The sequence below is a fragment of the Cherax quadricarinatus genome, chromosome 83, assembly GCF_038502225.1.
Source record: "Cherax quadricarinatus isolate ZL_2023a chromosome 83, ASM3850222v1, whole genome shotgun sequence".
NCBI classification, from domain to species: domain Eukaryota; kingdom Metazoa; phylum Arthropoda; class Malacostraca; order Decapoda; family Parastacidae; genus Cherax; species Cherax quadricarinatus.
Window position 1 is genome coordinate 1,314,050 of NC_091374.1, and position 17,603 is coordinate 1,331,652.

At 39.7% G+C, this 17,603-nt stretch overlaps 1 protein-coding gene across 6 annotated transcripts in view; it reads right to left on the reverse strand.

Annotated features, from left to right (window-relative positions):
- Positions 1-17,603, reverse strand: part of LOC128702181 (uncharacterized) — a 41,814-nt gene that overhangs the window by 7,640 nt on the left and 16,571 nt on the right. For 3 of the 6 annotated variants that reach the window (XM_070102664.1, XM_070102665.1, XM_053796277.2), the window contains exons 3-5: positions 10,491-10,652; positions 4,216-4,291; positions 3,909-4,026 (exon numbers count right to left, since the gene is read on the reverse strand). In XM_070102664.1, the coding sequence (XP_069958765.1) occupies positions 4,017-4,026; positions 4,216-4,291; positions 10,491-10,652 (248 nt within the window). In that variant the 3' untranslated portion in view covers positions 3,909-4,016. The remainder of the gene's footprint in view (positions 1-3,908; positions 4,027-4,215; positions 4,292-10,490; positions 10,653-17,603) is intronic. The other 3 variants (XM_053796279.2, XM_053796278.2, XM_053796280.2) reach the window with 3 other exon arrangements.

Here is a 17,603-nt window from a genome sequence, read left to right on the forward strand (position 1 = left end):
GCTTTTATTTAATAAATGTATGGAAGAGAGTAATGTACCTAGGGATTGGCAGAGAGCATGCATAGTTCCTTTGTATAAGGGCAAAGGGGACAAAAGAGAATGCAAAAATTAAAAGATAATAAGTCTGTTGAGTACACCTGGTAAAGTGCATGGTAGAGTTATTATTGAAAGTATTAAGAGTAAGACAGAGTAGGATAGTAGATGAACAAGGAAACTTTAGGAAGGGTAGAGGGTGTGTACACCAACTGTTTACAGTGAAACATATAGGTGAACAGCATTTAGATAAGAGTAATGAGGTTTTTGTGGCATTTATGGATTTGAAAAAGGCATTTGACAGGTGTGGCATGCAAAGAGTACGTAACCTTTATTCGGCGCATGTACACACCCTCATTTACAGGCTATCTCCCCCAACCAGCGAACCAGGTTGCTAAGAGTTGATGATGGGGCCCCGTCGTTCAACTAGTGACCAGGTTCTAGCCAATAAGAAGATGGTTTTGGCAATCGCAGAGGTTATGTGGGTACTGCTCTCCTGTCTGCCCTTGTCATTCCCATTCTAGAGCTGGTTGAAGCACGGTCTGCTATCTTGTGGCTTCTATTTCTGCTTTGCTTACCGTGGAGTGCACTATACTTATCACTGTACATAGTGTACATATTGCTGTTCTAAATTGGTGAAGGATAAAATAAGTCTAAACTTTTTCTACTGTGTTTATTTGCTCCCATTACACCCGGGGTAACAGGCCATTTGGAATCCTGGGTTGTAATATGGGTAGCCTGTCCGAGAGTTGAACTGGACTTAGAGAAACGGTTGAGCTTAGGGTGAAGCTCGTAGCAGAACATTGTGCAGCTTGCTGTCTGGCATTGCTTTACAAATTTTGCGTGTCAGTTGTTACTAGCCTGTTCGGTGTGGAGAATTTTGCAGTCAGCTTTGCTTGTATGCGTATTCTGCAATTGTACTGTGCATAGCTAAGCGTGTTCTGCAAATTAACGTGTTACGTTGGGGTATTCTGCAATCGTACTGTGCATAGCGAATAACTTATGCCACCTAGACGAGTCAGACGTCTGGTGTCGGCATATACTTTGCATAACCTACCTAAATTGTCCCTACAGCGTTGTTGGCAAATTGCTCGTTCCATTGGCATTACATACAAACGCACTCTCACAGCTGCGCAACTGCGTTCACTGATTGCTGACAAACTTATAGAAGAAGAGATGGCACATCAGACTCCTCCCTCTACGGGAGCTAGGGCAAAAACTACTATGTTCTCGCAGGAGGAAGATGATACACCTACGGAGCAAAATGGTCAGTATAGTGCAGCTGGGTTGTCTCAGGGTGAATCAGCGTCGTTGGCACTTGAGCTGGCAAAAATCAATCTTGAGCAAACTAGGGAACAGAGAGCATTCGCAAGGGAAGAATTTGATAGGGAAAGAGAGAGGAGGCAGTTTTCGCATTCTGTAAATGATTTTAGTTTACAAAAAGCAGTACAGTTTGTTCCCTGCTTCAATCAGGCCGAACCAGAGCAATTTTTCGAAAGCTTCGAAAATCAGGCTCGAGCCTTGAGGTGGCCGGAACAGCATTGGGCATCGTTGGTTCATACAGCATTATCGGGTAAGGCTACTTTTGAGTCCAAATTAGATCTCCTTAAAGGCTACTATCAGGTACCTTTGACAGATAAGGCGAAGAAAATCTCTGCCTTCGTAATTCCAGGAGGTCATTATCAATACACAGTTACCCCCTTCGGAATGAAAAATTCCCCCTCTTCATTCCAGAAACTTATCCATCAGGCTATTAAAGGACTTGAAGGCACGGCAGCGTACCTAGATGATATTGTTGTGGTGTCTGATACTTGGGATCAACACCTACTTAGACTTAAGGCTCTGTTTGAGACCTTTAAGAGTTCCCATTTAACAGTTAATTTATCTAATCTTCCTTTGGCCAGGCCACTGTCACTTTTCTAGGCCATGAAGTAGGTAGTGGTAAAGTTGCACCTAAACTTGCTTAAGTTCTTTCTATTAAAGATTATCCAGTTCCTCATGATAGGAAATCTCTTCAACGTTTCCTAGGCATGATATGATTTTACAGAAGATTCTGTAAGAATTTCTCAGATATTGTAGCCCCTCTTACCTCTCTTACCAGTCAAAAAGTTCCCTTTAATTGGACCTCAGACTGTAACACTGCTTTTAATAAAGCAAAAAGATTATTGTGTACTGCACCCATTCTCTTGTCTCCAGACTTCTCCAAACCTTTTTCATTACAGGTTGATGCTTGTGAGTCTGGGGTTGGGGCAGTACTATTACAAATCGGGAACAAGGAGTTGCAGCCTGTAGCATACTTTTCAGCCAAGTTCCAGCCACATCAGAGGGCTTATTCTACCATTGAAAAAGAAGCCCTCGCGCTGGTACTGGCTTTGGAGCATTTCGATGTTTATGTGGGCCAGACATCGCAGGTGGTCACAGTCTACAGTGATCACAATCCTCTAGTATATCTCCAAGCCATGAAGAACCACAACACAAGGCTTATGCGCTGGACGCTGCAGCCATATAATATTTCAATTAAATATATTGCCGGCAAAGAAAATATGTTGGCAGACTCTTTATCTAGAGTCTAAAATTTTAATTTATTTAGGTTAGGATGTTATTTGTGGTAACCCCTTTTCATGCTTTTTTTTTTTTATCCCCTGGTGTGGGGTTTTTTTTTTAGTGAGGGGATGCGGGCTACCGTCCGCCTGTATCTTGGACCTATGCTAGCCTGTCTGACTGCTGTCTCACTCTAAGTTTAGGGTTTGGCTTTTGGTCACGAGAAAAGCTGAGCTCTATCTAAGAGTTGGATGGTGGAGAGGAAAGGCGGTCCCATTATTTTGTGCCATGGCGGCACGGTTACCACTGGGAGGTGGCAGCCTAATCCTGAGCCTTTTCGGGGTGGGGGTGTGGCATGCAAAGAGTACGTAACCTTTATTCGGCGCATGTACACACCCTCATTTACAGGCTATCTCCCCCAACCAGCGAACCAGGTTGCTAAGAGTTGATGATGGGGCCCCGTCGTTCAACTAGTGACCAGGTTCTAGCCAATAAGAAGATGGTTTTGGCAATCGCAGAGGTTATGTGGGTACCGCTCGCCTGTCTGCCCTTGTCATTCCCATTCTAGAGCTGGTTGAAGCACGGTCTGCTATCTTGTGGCTTCTATTTCTGCTTTGCTTACCGTGGAGTGCACTATACTTATCACTGTACATAGTGTACATATTGCTGTTCTAAATTGGTGAAGGATAAAATAAGTTTAAACTTTTTCTACTGTGTTTATTTGCTCCCATTACACCCGGGGTAACAGGCCATTTGGAATCCTGGGTTGTAATAACAGGGTGGATAGGGAGGTAATGTGAGTGTTAGACAGGAGCAAATCGAGACAAGTGGTTTTTAGGACTTGACGTGCTGTTGGAGTGTGAGCAGCATAATATTTATGAAGGGATTCATGGAAACCAGCAGCCCAGACTTGAGGAGTACAGTGCCTGCACTCTGAATGAGGGGTGTTAATGCTGCAGTTTTATAACTGTAGTCTAAGCGCACCTCTGGCAAGACTGATGGAGTGAATGACGGTGAAAGCTTTTCTTTTTTGGGCCACCCTACCTTGATGGGAAATGGCCGATGTGTAAAAAAAAAAAATTACTAATTTTGTATTTCAGAGACCACATTTAACATATAACTTATATACCACACTTTCAATGAAATCTTTTTGTGGATGAGCACAACTATTCACATACTGCTCCTCAATAAAATTGTCAGATAGTCAAAACTGGCAAATAAACAAGCTCGCAAATTTGTAGGAACGACTGTACACTGCATTTATAATTTTAATCAAATACAGTAAGCACTTTTAGTGTGAGATGGTATTTGTTCGTGTATCAAACGGAACATACCTCAAAGGTTTTACTGCGAGGCTTCCGAGGGTTGAGTTCCACCTCAATTTCAGGGAACTCAGCTCGAATACCGTCGGTCACCTGAACGGCATTCCGTTTGAAAACACTTCATGATTTGCTGAAAGAAAAATACCTAAAAGTATTCTTTAAGTTCTTTCAGCACTCAACAGTGTAAATTTAACTAGCTTGATTCCAATTTGTGAAGAAAAATATGATTTAGGTAACAAACCACTAACTAGTAAGTATGATACTGTAATACTGAGGTAAGGGATTTTTAATTAACCAAGTTTAAAGGAAATATACTCACCAATGCTCAACTGAGACCTTTTTTGGTTTACGACCTCGCCGGCCCTTTGCAGGTGGTGCTGGTGCCTCAGGCTCTTCTGTGCATATCAAAAGGAAACAATTATATTATGAAAGCTTTAAATCTCCACACATACTTAAAAGTGTCATGTAGTATATATTCAATACTTATTGAGGTTTTGCAATCACAGGACTATGCCTGTCAGCCACAATCTTGTTTGTATTGAGAAGTACAAGTGATAAACATGAACAATCCCATGTAATAAATCATGCTCTCTTAAATTTTAAGCATTTTTTTTTTTTTTTAGTCCAAAGTTAATTTTGTTGAGATACGTAAAGAACCCTCAGTTAGGTATATATATAAAAAAAAATGCGAACTTGTTGCCTGCTGGCATGTTCTAGACTTCATGCTTTATATTATAGATGATAAATATATCTTGTAATGCTAAGATATAAAATTCTTGATGCACACCAGTGCTGTTTCAAACTTGGTAGAAAACATGTCAGAGGCAAGTATCTTGGGGCCATACCACTAAGCCATGTTAGACTCAGCTAAATGCATATTTAGGCCTTTAATTTTATAGTAACAAATGTATCTTTATAGGTAGTAGGTTGGTAGACAGCAACCACCCTGGGAGGTACTACTGTCCTGCCAAGTGAGTGTAAAACGAAAGCCTGTAATTGTTTTACATGATGGTAGTATTGCTGGTGTCCACTTTTCTGTCTCAAACATGCAAGGTTTCAGGTATGTCTTGCTACTTCTACTTATACTTAGGTCACACTACACATACATGTACAAGCATATATGGTTTAGAAAGACACGTAAGCAAACACTATGACATATTTATTAGAAAACGTTTCGGTCCTGGGACCTTGATCACTTCTAACATACAGAGGTAGAAAGACATTATATATATAGGCGGAGAGTGAGGTGTGACGCACGTGACCTGAGGAATGTCATAAGAACATAAGAATGGAGGAACACTCTAGAAGGCCTACTGGCCCATGCGAGGCAGGTCCTTATCAAAACAACCTAATATGTCATAGTGTTTGCTTACGTGTCTTTCTAAACCAACTTGTCGGTATTTATTACCAAGGTTTATACCACAAGCATATATATACACACCCATCTGGGTTTTCTTCTATTTTCTTACTAGTTCTTGCTCTTGTTTATTTCCTCTTACCTCCATGGGAAAGTGGAGCAGAATTCTTCCTCCGTAAACCATGCGTGTTGTAAGAGGCGACAAAAATGCCAGGAGCAAGGGGCTAGTAACCCCTTCTCCTGTATATATTACTAAATTTAAAAGGAGAAACTTTCGTTTTTCCTTTTGAGCCACCCTGCCTTGGTGGGATACGGCCGGTGTGTTGAAAGAAAGACGAAATGTATCTTTTTGTCAGTAACAGATTCATGGTGTTCTTTATCATGCATTATAATACAAAAATGCTTAAAAATTGTTACAGCTTTAAGAATTTTTTTTATAATTTTTCATCAGATATTATTATGTACATATACACCTACCATCCGACTTACGACCTGCTCGACTTACGACCACTCGACTTACGACCGTGTTTTTTATGCCAAATTTCTGGGAAATAAACAACTATTTGTGTTGTACACAGTGTTTATCCTAAACCTTACAGTATAAAATACAGTACTAACAGCATAAACAGTAAAGTAAAACATGAAATACCAAAATAAAACAATAAAATAAAGTCATTACAAAAATGTTTTGTTGATATTCAGTAGCAAAGGTCGACTTATGACCATTTCGACTTACGACCGGTTTCTCGGAACCGAACTCGGTCGTAAGTCGGATGGTAGGTGTATATATATCTTAATTTATACAATATTGGAGTTCAGATAGATGGTGTACAGATAACATGCTGTATGTGCCACCCAACTATTCTCCCTTATTGCAAAAAGAAATTCTTTGTCTTTTAAAATCCTTGAGAAAACGTTGCAATGCCAGATTTGCCTCATTTTGCTAATTACCCAATACAAAATCACAAGAAGTGACCACCATGAAGGTTTCGATATACAGGCAAAATCTCTAGCAGTATGTGAATATAGCTGTCTAGGCAGGTTAATATCCAATGTTACAGAAAAGACAGCAAATATTAACGTGTGCCATTACATGCAAAACCTCAATAGCATAGAAACCTGGCTAACCCAATCAGAAAATCCTCACTTAGCTTACAGAGTAATCATACTTCCCACTTAAGCTTTTCCAGGTACCTATGTGGTGAATTATCATAAATGTTTATAAATCATTTCCAATAATAATAATAATAATAATAAAAAAAAACACTGTTTAAATCAGTTGTGAGCATAATGAATGTTCAAGCCCCTACCTCTAATACTTTTTTTTCATTTCTCAACACAGTGGCCATCTCCATCCGAGGCAGAGTGACCTCTAATATCCCAGGTCACAGATCTACTTAAACATTAAATTTTTTTTTTTTTATTTTAGGTTAAATACTCCTGCATACTTGCATGTGAATGCATAAGTATATCTAATGCTATGCTTGATGGCCAAACAAGCACTGAGGCCCTCTCAGCTGAAGACCAGTTTCATTTTTGCATGAAAGCAAGGTCCAGCCTCACTGGCTAAGTCATTGCAAAATTTGTCAAACCTTGAACACAATGCTGTCTTATAAGTCCCAGTTCAACCAGTATCTCTATGGTTAATATTGTCTATCGCTAGTTTATTCCTGGCTGTTGTCTATAGCCCTTTTCTTATGGCATTTATTGTGGTTTTCTCCCATTTATGTCTGGATCAAAGTTAGAAATGATAATCCTAAAAATCATTACACTGATATTATTTAGGCATGGCTCCCAAACTATGAAGTTTCCATGCAAATGCAAATTAAAATGTCAGATATCCTGTACCCAATGATAAACAGTGGTGGTTGTCACTAGGAATTCCTTACAGTATTGACATTATTCCATCTAATAACATGAACTAGAGCTTTTAAGCACAAATAACGTATTAGCAATCCATAAGAAATTTACAGTACTAGACTATGCTTTATTGCTTATTAAATGCACAATCTCCTCAATAAATTTTAGTGCAATCTACTGTCTAATACTCAATAGATTGGAGAGTGCCTAGCATTTTCCAAATGTCAATAGCAAACATGATATATTATTTTTGGCCATAACTATCTTGTTACATTATTATTATAATAAAAAAGAAGTGCTAAGCCACAAGGGCTATACAGCGCTGCAGGGCAGGAAGGAAGCAAGGGTATCACGTGGCAAAAGGGAGATGGATGAGTAACAGGTTATGGAGAACAGCGGGGCAGTGGATGGTGAAAGGGTAGAGGGCAGCAAGAGATTGAGGTAGTAAGGGCTGAGGGAAGTGCAAAAGGTATCATCATCAGAGTTTGTGGAGTAAATCAGTCGTTGTCAAGAAGTCAATGAGAGAGTCAGGATTAAAGGAGGGTCCATCAGCAAGAAGGGAAGGTAAAGAGAGAGTAGCAGAGCGGAGACGACGTTGGAGGTAAATTCTGTGTGTTTGTTGATAGAGAGGGCAGTCTAACAGAATGTGGCTAATCGATACTGGAACTTGACACTGCTCACAGAGAGGAACAGGGTGCCTCTCCATGAGATACCCATGAGTAAGACGAGTGTGGCCAATGCGAAGGACGGAGAGAGTAGTCTCCCAACCTCGGCACTGATGACAAGAAGACGGCCAGTAACCTATGCTCGGTTTAATAGAATGAAGTTTGTTACCGAGCAGAGTTGACCAACGTTGTTGCCAACAGGTGTGAAGGTGGGTAGCTATTACAGCAAAAGTCCAGAAATGGAACACCTCTATATGAAATTGGTAGGTCATGTACTGCTGACCGCGCAGCAGTGTCTGCTTGTTCACTGCCCTGTACGTCAACATGACCAGGGACCCAACAAAAAACAATATCTTTATGCTTGGCAGAGATACGGCGTAGCTTGTTACAGCTGCTAGGCTTATGCAACAGGAATTTTAAATGTCCTAATTTGAACAGGGAATAAACCAGCATCTTGCTGAGAAATCTTCGAAGGTATATTACAGAACTAAAATTCCTATGCACACTAATCATGAAGATTGTGCATATATTTTTGCAACATTGTTTTATAAAAATTAATTCAACAACATTCATTTTGACATGATATCCAACTACTTCATGGTCTGTCCTATGATAACAGGTTAATCTTACAAATTCATATTCAATATACACTTACTCTCCTGTGTTGTAGCTCATAATCTAATAATTCCCATTTCGACCGAGCTACATGAGCAATGAACCCCAGAATCATTACCATCTAACATATTTTGAGCTATCACAGAAGTGGACATTAGAACTGGATACACAAATATAGCATTCATCCATGGAGGTATTACTAAATTGTCATAAGAGTAAAACAAAGCCAGTTTAAAGCAGGATTTCTATTGTCTCAGGAACATCAGTATGAAAGGTACACACATTTCTTCTTCCCCCCCCCCCCCATCCCCTAGTTCGTGATCCCTCAAATTTCATTAAATTATGAGGATTTCTTTATTAGAGGCTGACATAGTCTGAGATATCTTAACATACATTGCTGTCAGATTTTAAGTATGATCAGTATTGGTAAGTACATGCTTGGAATATAAAATGTCAAGTTTTTAACTCCACGAGTAAAATTTACCAGCTTACCACCCCCCATCCTTCTAGTTAACCAAACCAGTTCCAAATTTGTTAGGCTTACGAAGGGAAAAATGTAGGTATATTATTTACTAGATTGGCTCAATATTTATACATGGTATACCATGCTACAACTTATCCTCACATACCAACTTCCATTCCAGTCAAAGGTAGTTCTGGAAGCTAAAAATCATACATTCTCTACCTAATACATGAGCATTCAAGTTTGAACATCCCTGTAAAAAAATACACTGAATTTATTCGCAGTAGCAATTACAGTATTGTAAAAAATATTAATGTCCTTTGAGGAAAATGGGTTTTATTACTCAGATATTAGTTAAACTGGACAATACAAGTGCAAAATCGTCAAATGGCTCCGTAAATCTCATGTGCTGGGATTTTTGCCTGATATTACTCAATGTTGGCAGTTGTAATACAGTAATCCCTTACTTTATACAAGTTTACTGTTAAGCAATTAAACCATCTCTACCAATAATTCCATGTGCAATATAAATTTGCTCTTGGGAAATCAGTAAAGTTAACAAAAGCTAAGTCGTGGAAAGTCTATGATATCATGTTCCCTTTATGTGATTTTGATATACACAACACAGGCCTGGAATGCATACAATACACTCAGTGAGGTGACATTCTGGTAATATTTGATATTAACAATAGCACTGATTGATGAAAGCGATTTTCCTTCAGAAAAGGAGCTCTAGTCTGCCCTCAAGATAAGGCTCACTAAACCATGGTACAAACTAGTAAATTACATTATATCCAAAGATTTATCAAAATTAATAATTGTCACTATCTTCGCTCATGACCCCATGATCAAGTTCTTAAGATAGTTCATATAAAACATTATACAAGCTAGCGTGTTTATACATGCACTGCAAATACAAGGTACAGTATATGGTACAAATTAAACAGTAATATCATAATACACATTTGTGTTCAAATGTAAATACTGTATACATCTGTACTGTATTATTCACACCTCTACAAAACTACTCATATAAACAATGTACTTAAATGTATCTATTATGCATTTAAACTACAAAGACATAAAATGAGCATTAGGCATACAAAACATCTCATACTCTAATTCTACAGTATGTATTTACTGACTAAAAGATGAGGGGAATCTCTAGAATTAGAAATTTACAATGGATTTACCAGATTTTACAAATGTCTTGCATACCAAGGAACCACTAATTACCCAATTTTTGGTACCTTGTTCACATACCAAGCTCTTCCTCTAGGGTACGTATGCTCACTAGATCACATACCACTTTTCTACAATACACCATTCATGTTCTCTAGATACAAAAGAAAAAAAAAAAAACTACTACCCTTCATATTATTTGTGACAGCCATGAATTCAAAACCGTGTTTTATGCAATTAATAGTATGCTTAAATTGCTACAAGATATTCACAAATATTAAATTACTAGGAAAGATTTTTGATGACCTTGCCCTCACGAAAGCCTGGCTGCATGCCCAGCTACAAGTGTAAATCTTCGAAACCAGCCACCAGTAAACGCTACTTCAAGTGGATCAAATTAATGTCTAAAAATACTAATACAATAGCTGATTTTTACGTATGAAAGACAATACCTCCATTAGTTTCAGGTTCATTCTCCTTTTCTTCTGCAACTTGCCCCTCCTTGGAGGCATCTTCTTCAGTGGCTGGTTCCTCTTCCACAGGTTGTCCCTTTGCTTCCTCTTCAGCTACACCATTTGCTTCCCCATTTGCCTTGCCATTTTCCTCAGGCTCCTCTGCATTATAAAACCATAAATGTAATTTTTTTTTTACCTGTAACTCAAACATGAAGGATGCTAGAGGTCAGTTTACTGGCTCTAAATACAGACTATTCTTTTATTAGACAAGAGGATTCAGGAAACTGCCAAGGGCGCATTATGAAGAAATTTTGGAAATCTTCCTAAAATAATTTTCACTTTTAATTGATTAGGCATGTTCCTGCTGGGAACTAGAGGGTGGCCATGACTAAGTGTAGCATCTCAAAGCACTTATTTTAGCATCTTCTAAAACCTGTGCATCAATACCAACTAGCCCTCCTGTAAATCCTCCACTTTTCCCTTTACGTACTTGATTTGTCGTCTAAACATCCTTAATAGTACTTTCTTACAAACCTCTGATCAATCACCAACACCAGAATTCCAACATGTAAAGTGCATCTCCCATGTACTTATTCCTAACCACTTATGTCCATTAAGACACCCTTATTAATTTCACAACCAAATACAGGATTTACCCATTGACTTCGATGCCAAATTAAATCCACAAGCTTATGGTATCTTCTACAAATGCAAGCTATTGCATCCTGAAATGCACCAAAAATTTAAATGTGATGTTCATATTAGGCAAACAATCATTGCCTATGTGTGCTATTTTTTATCTTAATTGTTTGATGCCCCATAAGGATGGATATTTAGGCGTTAAGTTGTTGTCATGACACAATGACAGAACATTTTATGGGAACAGGATACCATAATTTGTATTACAGATAGCAGTTTTTTTTTTTTTGGTTTCATCTTATTTATGAAGCAATAGAACTGTTTGGTTATTTAAGAGTTTTAAACATATTCCACTTCTAACAATTTATTTTACACCATTATCAACTTTGCTACTGTTCTGACCAATTCACTATTACATAAATCATCACAAATAAAATACAAGTATGGAATATGTATTTTTCTCATTTCACAATCCATATTCATAATCCATTGTCTCAGCCCCACCATTTATGTTGAAAGAGAAGTTGGGTTCTTAGTCAAGCAAGTGCTCATTGGGCAGTGGCACCCTGCCCAAGTAAGTCCAAATCCCTAGGCAGAGCCCGTTCATACCCCCAGGTAGGGGCTCAGATAATAAATACCAGTGATATTTAAAAAAATATCACAATATATTCAGGGCACTTAACCCATAGGAGTTATACAGTGTCTGAGGTAATAAGAGGGCAGATCTAATTCCTTGGGTCAAAAGCCCTTCACTAGCATCAAGAAAACTCTCTTGAAGGGTACTATGGAAGAGTTAGCCTGCAATGAGAGGAGAAATTGTAACCCTCTCCCCACAGTTGGGGAGCAAGCAATGCATCCCATACCTTTAAGGTTATGGTACACCTCTTAGTTTCCCACCAAATGAGGTCAGGGAAACAAACCTATACAAGTATCTGCCAAGAGGAAACTCCTAATTTACAACAGTCAATAAGTCCTTAGCCTAATGATATAGCCAGTAGGAAGAATTAAGTAAAGAATATCCAATGTCTCACAAAACAGTAATACCACATCATAGTCCCGCTGGTGTGGGATTCGTCTGTAAAAACCTGCATTAGTGGTCACACTGGTGGCCCGTGCTAACCTCTCTATGGTGTATAGAAATAATTCCTAGTAATCTTATTACAGCTAGCTGGCTGAGTGGTTAACACACTACTAGCCTGTGAGCCATGGGTTCAAACCCTACACGCTCCATGATTAACACCTATTCATGATGAACCTTTATATTAGACACTGGTACACAACAAAGGTTGGCACTATTGCAAGATGATCTTGGATCAGCATTTTTGTCTGGGAGGATGCTGCTAGGCACTGCCTTAGCACAACAGGCTGAACAGGTAGGGTACTGCAAAGGGTACAAGTGCTGGGTTATGCAATCCTGGCTTTGGTAAGGAAATTTATGCCAGTAACTAGCCTGTGGTATCATTTAACCATAGACAACAAATTAAGATTAATGGTAAAAAAATAACCACCTGAAGATAGTGACTGGAGAGTACTGAGATAGTGGTCATGCTGCGAGGAGATGTTAGCACTGTGACTCTGACCACACATAGTGAATAATGATAATATTTACCTCTACTGTGGTACATTAGTTAACCATAAACATTACTAAATAACTGTTTACAAGTGACTCTTCACAAAAGAGTGACGGTGACAAGTCGGGCGACACTGAACTACGTCTACGAGTGTACGAAAGTCTAAAAAAGTGCACAGCAGTCTACCAGTAGTGACACTCCATTAGTGCACGTGACAGAACTGTCATACACTAGCGCATCCAAGGAGTGTTCAAACACACCTAAAATGACGATGTGAGTAAGATGCCCCCGTGAGTCACCTTCATGGAAAAGATGACATATTCAAATCATCTATACCAGCATCCAGAGCTTATGACAAAAGAGGTGCTAATGTCTCCTATTAGTATACGTACTATTACCAATTTGTTGTCATTAAAGATATTGCATTAAAGCAGGATCCCAAGTGTCCAAACTCTAGATTTACAAGATGCCAAGATTATAAAAATGTTTCAAAATTCCCCTCTGGAACAGATGCCTAATAAACGTACATAGAAAATACTCAAGAGGCAAATTCCCAAACTGCAGGAAGTGCAAAGTAAATCCAGTGAAAAGCAGGGATGCCATAGGCATAATTGGGACTGGCACTATTGATCAAAAACCGATGGAATTTTGATGAGCTGGAGAGAGGCGACAGTGGAGAAGCAAGCGATTACATTGCGGGAACACTTCACTCTGGAGGTCCCAAGGTGGTAATTGCAGTGATGTATAACCCACCACAGAACAGCAGGCCAGGATGAATTAAGCCAAACTACAAGAAAGGGGACTACACGGGAATGAGGAACTTTCTGAACGGGGTTCAGTGGGACAGAGAACTGGCAGGGAAGCCAGTTAATGAGATGATGGAATATGTAGCAACAATGTGCAAGGAGGCTGAGGAGAGGTTTGTACCCAAGGGTAACAGGATTAATGAAATAGCCAGGATGAGCCCATGGTTCACCCAAAGGTGCAGGGAGGCAAAAACCAAGTGTGCTAGGGAATGGAAGAAATATAGAAGGCAAAGGACCCAGGAGAATAAGGAGAGCAGTCGTAGAGCCAGAAATGAATATGCACAGATAAGAAGGGAGGCCCAATGACAATATGAAAATGACATAGCAGTGAAAGCCAAATCTGACCCGAAGCTGTTATACAGCCACATCAGGAGGAAAACAACAGTCAAGGACCAAGTAATCAGGCTAAGGAAGGAAGGAAGGAGGAGAGACAACAAGAAATGAGCATGAAGTAAGTGAGGTACTCAACAAGAGATTTAAAGAAGTGTTCACAGAGGAGACAGAAGGGGCTCCAGAAAGACGGAGAGGTGGGGCACACCACCAAGTGCTGGACACAGTACACACAACCGAGGAAGAAGTGACGAGGCTTCTGAGTGAGCTAGATACCTCAAAGGCAATGGGGCTGGATAACATCTCTCCATGGGTCCTGAGAGAGGGAGCAGAGGTGCTATGTGTACCCCTAACAACAATATATCTATCGAAACAGGGAGATTGCCTGAGGCATGGAAGACAGCAAATGTAGTCTCAATCTTTAAAAAAGGAGACAGACATGAAGCACTAAACTACAGACCAGTGTCACTGACATGTATAGTATGCAAAGTCATGGAGAAGATTATCAGGAGAAAAGTGGTGGAGCACCTAGAAAGGAATGATCTCATCAACAGCAGCCAACATTGTTTCAGGGGTGGGAAATCCTGTGTCACAAGCCTACTGGAGTTCTATGACATGGTGACAGCAGTAAGACAAGAGAGAGAGGGGTGTGGGTGGATTGCATTTTCTTGGACTGCAAGAAGGTATTTGACACTGTTCCACACAAGAGATTAGTGCAAAGACTGGAGGACCAAGCAGGGATAACAGGGAAGGCACTACAATGGATCAGGGAATACTTGTCAGGAAGACAGCAGCGAGTCATGGTACGTGGCGAGGTGTCAGAGTGGGCACCTGTGACCAGCAGGGTCTCACAGGGGTCAGTCCTAGGACCAGTGCTGTTTCTGGTATTTGTGAATGACATGACGGAAGGAATAGACTCCGAAGTGTCCCTGTTTACAGATGACGTGAAGTTGATGAGAAGAATTCATTCGATCGAAGACCAGGCAGAGCTACAAAGGGATCTGGACAGGCTGCAGACCTGGTCCAGCTATTGGCTCCTGGAGTTCAACCCCACCAAGTGCAAAGTCATGAAGATTGGGGAAGGGCAAAGAAGACCGCAGACGGAGTACAGTCTAGGGGGCCAGAGACTACAAACCTCTCTCAAGGAAAAATATCTTGGGGCGAGTATAACACCAGGCACATCTCCTGAAGCGCACATCAACCAAAAAACTGCTGCAGCATATGAGCGCCTAGCAAACCTCAGAACAGCATTCCAACATCTTAATAAGGAATCGTTCAGGACCCTGTACACCGTGAACGTAAGGCCCATATTGGAGTATGCGGCACCAGTTTGGAATCCACACCTAGCCAAGCACGTAAAGAAACTAGAGAAAGTGCAAAGGTTTGCAACAAGACTAGTTCCAGAGCTAAAAGGTATGTCCTACGAGGAGAAGTTAAGGGAAATCAACCTGATGACACTGGAGGACATGATAACGACATACAAAATACTGAGGAATTGATATGGTGAACAAAGACAGGATGTTCCAGAAATGGGACACAGCAACAAGGGGACACAGTTGGAAATTGAAGACACAGATGAATCACAGGGATGTTAGGAAGTATTTCTTCAGCCACAGAGTAGTCAGGAAGTGGAATAGTTTGGGAAGCGATGTAGTGGAGGCAGGATCCATACATAGCTTTAAGCAGAGGTATGATAAAGCTCACGGTTCAGGAAGAGTGACCTAGTAGCAACCAGTGAAGAGGCGGGGCCAGGAGCTTGGACTCGACCCCTGCAACCTCAACTAGGTGAGTACTCAAACATCCATGGTCCAGGAAGCCTCATTTGTTGCCAGCAAATATCTGAAGTATAGCACAGTCAGTTAAAAACCTAGTTGACCACCAGTAAACAAGGAAATCTAGCCTGTGGCTATGTTGTAAGTAGAACAACTCTCAGAAAGTGACTATAGCTATGTTACATGTATGTAGACTTCAAGATGACATTGGCAATTAGAAGACATTTTTTGTTTTGCGGTGTTGGCCATTTAGATATTGCATCTTTTGAGCCATTTACCAAATTATACCAATCACTTAAAAAGATAACACAATGATTGGTAAGAAACGGAGCTGCTGTTATTAAGCAGGAAAGAGACCACAGAGACGAGTGCCTAGCATGATGTTTTAACACTGGTGTATCATATGCGCATGAAAAACTTTGCCCCAAAAGATAAATTTTACAAACTCCAGACACTTTTCAGAAGAGACTGCAGAGCAAATATAATAACTCATTAAAGAAATTTGGATGCATATGTATGTATACAGTCTCTCCTCACTTAACGATGTACTCATTTAACGACAGCTCGGACTTAAGACCAGCTCTCTGACCAGAATGCATACCTAAGTAATACATATACATTAGAGCTGCTTTCCTCTATTCTGTTCATTACAATATACAGTCCACTACTGTATACACATAAAATATACTAAAAATGTTATAAATGGTGCAAATGTGACATTAAAACAATATCTAAAGATTGTTGACACAAACCCACTACCAGTATAGTATGCTCCTTGCAACAACCAATTTGTTTACCGACCTACTCTTAGGAACGAAACTCCATTGTTAAGTGAGGAGAGACTGCATTTGTATATCTATATATGTTGTATTCACTGTTTCTTGGTCTTATTTGATAGAATAAAGATATATTACAAAAATGTTTGATTTTTTGCTGATGTTCCAATACATGTCAACTGGTGGGTCTAATATGCATTCATGAATGCGCTAATATTATTTACGTATACAACTGAATGAATGATGAAAGTTTTTCTTTTTCTGTCCACCCTATGTAAAGCCTGGAAACGTATCTAATGAACAGAGGAAATGTTATTTTAGTGCCAGGAATGCCTGCACTGTTTATTCTGGACTCTTATTTTGAAATTTGTGTAAAATTGCCCTTATTACCAATTTCTGACCATTTTATGGATAGTTGAAAAACTTGATTGGGAAAGTTTCTTGTGCTTAATTGATAAAATAGAAGGCATACTAGCGAAATAGCTAAGAAATTGGCCAACTGGAACAATGTAATTGGCCTAAAATAGGTGTCAAGTGGACAAAATCACAGATATGTAAATATCCCATACCCCGGCCAGGATTGAACCCGCGGTCAGTCTCAAAACTCCAGACCGTCGCGTTAGCCACTAGACCAGTCTAGTGGCTAACGCGACGATCTGGAGTTTTGAGACTCTCTGACCGCGGGTTCAATCCCAGCCGGGGTATGGTTTGTTTGCAATCGTGTCATTACGATTTCGTGAGTCATGTAAATATCGCTGATATAGCGTAATTTCATGAATTTACTGTTAGATTTCTAATTTTTGTTTTATTGCTTTTAGAAAAAGACTAGTATTTCATAAGAAAAATAAATTCTTGGATCCTGTGGACGAGTTTCAGATCAGGGATCTGAAACTTGTCCACAGGATCATACTTTTTAATAGTTCATACTTTTTAACTTTGGGAAGCAATTGTTTTTTTTTTTTTGTTATAAAATCTTTAAACATAATTTCACTGTACTGTGAGATTCAAACTGTATTCGCCTAACTGTGGTGGCAGGGGTTGAGTCTCAGCTCCTGGCCCCACTTCTACTTTCTTCCACTGGGTTCACACTTCTGGCTGCATGTGCTTATCATACCTATTCTTGAAACTATACAGTGGTCCCTCAATAATCATCCATAATCCGTTCCTGGAAGTGGGACTATTATTGAAATGGACGATTTTCGAATCAATTTTCCCC